Genomic DNA, 6,000 nt, shown 5'->3' with positions numbered 1-6,000 from the left:
TGCACTCAACCCAGCATTGATGTTTTAACTTTTCCCTTTCATTAAAATAGAAATATTTAAAGTTTACTTTTTCACTCTTAGAAGGGAAAATCACCTAATAAGCTTGTAACTTAAATCTACAACCTATGATCCAGAGTTCAAGCTCATTAGTTCAACATCAATTTGTAGTACCTGGCTCCTGTTCCTCTCTGGCCTCCTAGACTCCGTTTCACCAAATACCCTTCTCTCTGTATGGAACTCCTTCTCTTGTTTCATGCACCAGTTGTATAATGAGCTGGCTTATGCAGAAATGACCTGGTGTGTGCAAGAGAAAAAATACCATGGACATCCTGTCATCACCCATGCTCTTTCATCTCCTTGGAAATTCCCTTAGCAACTTCTACTTATACTCAAAATTCAGCTCAAGTATCATCTCCCCTAGAAAGTTGTCTGGCCCTTAGCTTGTTCAGCTGCCCTGGATCCACTGGGACTCCCTATCATCCTAAGCACCTCTTGGCCCTAGCACAAGGCAACAGGCAAAAATGGTTTCTATATCTCCCACACACACTGGATGCTAAGGTCTTTCAGGTAAAGGACAATGCCTGATTTCACTTTATATCCATAGTATTTGGCTTAGGGTCTGGCACTTATAGGCACCACAGATGGTTGAATGAATGAATAACATGATGTAAAGATATGTTGCATGAAACTTCAGAATCAATTATGCCATGTGCAAGTATTGCAGTTACTGCATATTTTCTAATTTTTTGTGTAGCCAGCTTTTCTTTTTTTTAGGTGGGAGGAGGCAAACTCCACTTCTCTGATAAGCAAGTAGGCAATCCAGTCACCTTGGATGATATTCCTTGTTCTTCAGAGAGTCATTTGAATGCTTATTACTTGTTAAGTAAGTGTAAGCCAGGATCCTCTGGCTACAGAAAAGAGCACACGAAGTCCACAACCCTTGGGCAGACAAAATTCAATAAAGGGTGGACTCATTTGCATAAGGATACCTGGACTTTGAGAGGTCTTCCCAGTGGGCCAGAGTGACCCTCAACCATGCTCAGGAGCAGGGAAGATGGGAAGGAAGAGTACCCAAAACAAACCTTGAGGGTAGAAAGTTATGATAATTTTTGGCTGAATGCATGACTGAGCTGACAGAGAACAGCAACAGAGAGCCTGGTGCTCAAGAGATGGCAGATGGCTTTTCCGGTAAGTGGCCTGAGCTGACCCCTAAAAATGGTGCACTATTCACTCGACCCAGAAAACCCCACAAAATCATGCAAATCAAGAGGTTCAAATCTTCGTGTTCACTTTAAGAACACTCGTGAAACTGCCCAGGCCATAAAGGGTATGCATATCCGAAAAGCCACCAAGTATCTGAAGGATGTCACTTTAAAGAAGCAATGTGTGCCATTCCGTCGTTAAAATGATGGAGTTGGTAGGTGTGCACAGGCCAAACAGTGGGGCTGGACGCAGGGTCGGTGGCCCAAAAAGAGTGCTGAATTTTTACTACACATGCTCAAAAATGTAGAGAGTAATGCTGAACTTAAGGGCTTAGATGCAGATTCTCTGGTCACTGAGCACATCCAAGTGAACAAAGCCCCCAAGATGCGGCGCAGGACTTACAGAGCTCACGGTCGGATCAGCCCCTACATGAGCTCTCCCTGCCACATTGAGATGGTCCTTACTGAAAAAGAACAGATTGTTCCTAAACCAGAAGAGGGGGTTGCATAGAAGAAAAAGATATCCCAGAAGAAACTGAAGAAAGAAAAACTTATGGCCCGGGAATAAATGCCGCAGAAAATAAATGCAAATAAAAGTAAAAGAGTTGGTTGTCTTAATTAGTAAATGTCAAGTGTTAACCACACACACAAAAAAGAGATGGCAGATGTCAGAACTGCCTCAACCCTGCCTCAGGGGGCACTGGCACCCTGGGCAAGTAACTATGTATGAACCAAGGGAGCTGGTCATTAAGAGATGTAACAGTTGGGGGGATCCAGGCCTTCCCTTGGTATGGAGCTTCTCATTGGAGAGCTTGTGGGTCACCTTCACTGCTAAGACTGGGGTGTGTCTTCAGACCAGCACCAACAAGAAGAAAAAAAGCAGCAGACCAGTTATAATCCACCCCCTCATCTCCCACTTTCCCTCCTTGTGCCAGAGACTATGCATTGGTTGCACCATTTTCCATTGCTGTTTCCCAATGTAGAGATTGGGAAACCAAATACATGACTTGCTTCCCAGCTCTTTTGTAGGTAGGAGTAGCTGTGTGGTCTAGCTCTGGTCCAAGTATGATACACAAACAGAAGTCTCCCAGGACTTCTGATTATGCCTTTGTTTTCCATATAAAATGGAGAAAGACCTATCTGACACCACCCTCCCTCCTTTTTTCCTGCCTTGAATACATTGCTGGACACTTGAGCCTCAGCAAGTGCCTTGCAGAGAAGGGGAAACAAGCCATTAAAATATGGACAGCAAATCCAAAAACATAACCTAGTGCTACCAGGGAACTGCTTTATCTGCAGGCTTCTTATCAGGTAAAATAACACCCTACATATTTAAGCTACCGTCAGGTTATCTGTTACATGCAGTTAAAGCATTCTTAGTTGATGCGACATTCACACCCCCAGCAGTATTCATCAGATACTAGCACAGCAATACCTAGACATACGGGGGATGCTGCCCTTAACAGGACATCTGGATGTGCTACTCAGTACGGAACGATGCTCTTAGGCATTGTACTCTGGGATGCCTGGGGATGGGAGGGTGGTATTCATTTCAGCCAAAGGACACTGTAGGTATAATAATGCTAATTTTTAAAGTTCAGGTTGGAAGAGCAAACTCCAATTCTAAGGCAAATATGGAGCATATTTATGATCAAATGATTCTTCTACAACCTCTATTTCCAGACCTCTGTATGAACACTAAATATGGATTTAACCAGAGAGTGAAAGAAACATTTTTCTAACGTTATATATGGAAAGGAAAAGTAAACTGAATGAGGAGCATGTTCTAACATAGGCATCTCAAACTCTAAAAATAAGAAGTGAAATATTTAGGTCAAATACAAACCAAATTATTAGTAGTGGTTAACACTTGGTTCTGTAATCAGAGTCAGAGGGAAGTGAGACAATTATTGTGCTTTTTTAGATTTCCGTATTCTTTGAATTTTTGTTACAAGAATGTATTACTTTGCTAATAGGAAAAGGTTTCTGATAAATAAAACCACCTTTAAGAAGGTTTTTATCAAATGCTCTCTATGCATTCTCCCCTTTAATCCACAACACTATGTGATGAGCAGTATGTTCAATAAAGAAACCAAGATGTAAAAATTTTAAGTAATTCACAACACCATACAGCTAGCTATTGAAAGAATAAGGACTTGAAGACTCTTCAGTCCAAATCAGTCCAAATCACCCCATACTCTTAAGTACAGTGCAATACCACCTCTCCCAGATGTTTCTGGATATATATAGATATTCTTAACTCTTTTTACCAAACCTGAATAAGAAACATGTTCAACATAGGCATCTCAAAAACTAAAAATAAGAAGTGAAACATTAGGTCAAATACAAAACAAATTGTTAGTATTTGAATTGAATTTGAATGAAGTATTTCAATTGAACAATTGAATGATGCTTCCTTAGACTCTTTTTAAGGAAACTGTCTTCCAATAACTTCCTCCCCTCTCTCCTTCCCTGGAGTATAATTATCTTTAGAAACAAGAATGATCCTACCTTGTTTTAGTATCTCAGTAGGGATTTACTTACCATTCACACTTGTCAAGACCATCTAAAGCTGATGTATCCTTAGAGTTCCACTCTGCTAACTTTGGGGAAGAGATTTAAATGCATTGGTTACTCTTAACATAAGAAACCATGCACTCAGAAGAAGTTTCCTGGCACAAAGAACTGGTAGCAGGTTATGTTGTTTCTCTAGCCAGGAAATATGTTTAAATGTGAGGAAAATTAGTTTTCAGAAACAGACTTCGTAACTATCATAAAGTATCTACGTAAGAAACAGAAAATTAGGACTGCACCTAAGGTCAGAGGAAATGAGTACTTTATTTGATTAAAAGGCTGACGTGAAATTTCACCTACTACAAGTCAGAAGGGCTGTCTGGAATATTTCACAAGACTCCCATCTGTTTTTTAAATAGCTCTTAAGGCCTATATAAGAACTTGACCCTGGGTTATTTTTAATAGCTCTTAAGGCCTATATAAGAACTTGACCCTGGGTTATCCAAACTAAGTCTTGGATGATCTTAGTTTAAAAAAAAAAAAGGCATATTTTAAAAGACTATGAAATTACAACCTACAACCATAAAGTGTGAGAACATGAGACAACTCTAAGTGGGAGAGATGTTCGAATTCTCTGCTTATTCAATAATCCAGAAATAGGCCATTTTAGTATGATTTTTCTGTATTATATGTATTGACTTTCAGTGCAAAAAGAAGTATTGCAGTATTTTTTCAGTGCAAAAAAAAAAAAAAAAAAAGACAGAAAAGCCTTTATATGGTATCATGCCACTAAATGAATGTGAAAGAGACTCAGGTTTAATTCCAGGTTTTGCCATTAATAAACTGTATGACTCCCAGATTTTTATCTAAAGTTTAGATTTGTCTACCCATCCCTTTAACTCTACATAACCTAGTTATCATTTGGTCTTTCTTTTCCCTCTAGATTAACTGCATTGTGGTCAGAGGGTATGTTCTGTATGATTTTAGTCCTTTAACAATTATTAAGACTTGCTTTATGGTTCAACACGTATCAGTTTTTGTAAATGTTCCATGTATGCTCAAAAAGAATGAATATTCTGTGGTCAGGCAAAGTAAGATTAAGCTTATTAAATGACACTTGATAATTTGTGAACTATTAAACTTGTGTCATATAGTTTAAAACTGTTATTCAGTTCAGTTCAGTTCAGTCACTCAGTTATGTCTGACTCTTTGCGACCCCATGGACTGCAGCACACCAGGCTTCCCTGTCCATCACCAACTCCTGAAGCTTGCTCAAACTCATGTCCACTGAATCAGTGATGCCATCAAACCATCTCATCCTCTGTCATCCCCATCTCCTCCTGCCATCAATCTTTCCCAGCATCAGGGTCTTTTCCAATGAGTCAGTTCTCCACATCAGGTGGCCAAAGTATTGGAGTTTCAGGTTCAGCCCCAGTCTTTCCAATGAAGATTCAGGACTGGTTTCCTCTAGGATTGACTGATTTGATCTCCTTGCCATCCAAGGGACTTTCAAGAGTCTTCTCCAACACCACAGTTCAAAAGCATCAATTCTTTAGTACTCAGCTTTCTTTATGGTCCAGCTCTCACATCCATACATGACTATGCAAAAACCATAGCTTTGACTAGATGGACCTAGTAATGTCTCTACTTTTTAATATGCTGTCTAGCTTGGTCATAGCTTTTCTTCCAAGGAGCAAACGTCTTTTAATTTCAAGGCTGCAGTCACCATCTGCAGTGATTTTGGAGGCCAAGAAAATAAAGTCTGTCACTGTTTCCATTGTTTCCCCATCTATTTGCCATGAAGTAATAGGGCCAGATGCCATGATCTTAGTTTTCTGAATGTTGAGCTTTAAGCCAGCTTTTTCACTCTCGTCTTTCACTTTCATCAAGATGCTTTTTAGTTCCTCTTCACTTTCTGCCATAAGGGTGGTGTCATCTGCATATCTGAGGTTATTGATATTTCTCCCAGAACTCTTGATTCCAACTGTGCTTCATCCAGCCCAGCATTTCACATGATGTTCTCTGCATATAAGTTAAATAAGCAGGGTGACAATATACAGCCTTGACGTACTCCTTTCTTGATTTGGAGCCAGTCTGTTGTTCCATGTCCAGTTCTAACTGTTGCTTCTTGACCTGCATACAGATTTCTCAGGAGGCAGCCCAGGTGGTCTGGTATTCCCATCTCTTTCAGAATTTTCCACAGTTTCTTGTGATCCACACAGTCAAAGGCTTTGGCATAGTCAATAAACCTGGGAATCTGGCAAAGGGACTGAGAACCCCTAGG

At 40.0% G+C, this 6,000-nt stretch overlaps 1 protein-coding gene across 1 annotated transcript; it reads left to right on the top strand.

Annotated features, from left to right (window-relative positions):
• The first annotated feature begins 1,201 nt into the window (after positions 1–1,201).
• On the top strand, positions 1,202–1,783 carry LOC110139523 (large ribosomal subunit protein uL22). The gene is given in 1 exon segment (XM_020897450.2): positions 1,202–1,783. A coding segment is annotated over 1 exon segment (498 nt). The 5' UTR covers positions 1,202–1,215; the 3' UTR covers positions 1,714–1,783.
• The last annotated feature ends 4,217 nt before the right edge of the window (positions 1,784–6,000 follow it).

This window comes from Odocoileus virginianus, chromosome 6 (assembly GCF_023699985.2).
Source record: "Odocoileus virginianus isolate 20LAN1187 ecotype Illinois chromosome 6, Ovbor_1.2, whole genome shotgun sequence".
NCBI classification, from domain to species: domain Eukaryota; kingdom Metazoa; phylum Chordata; class Mammalia; order Artiodactyla; family Cervidae; genus Odocoileus; species Odocoileus virginianus.
The sequence above is the reverse complement of the archived record's forward strand: the minus strand, read 5'-3'. Positions and strand labels throughout refer to the sequence as shown.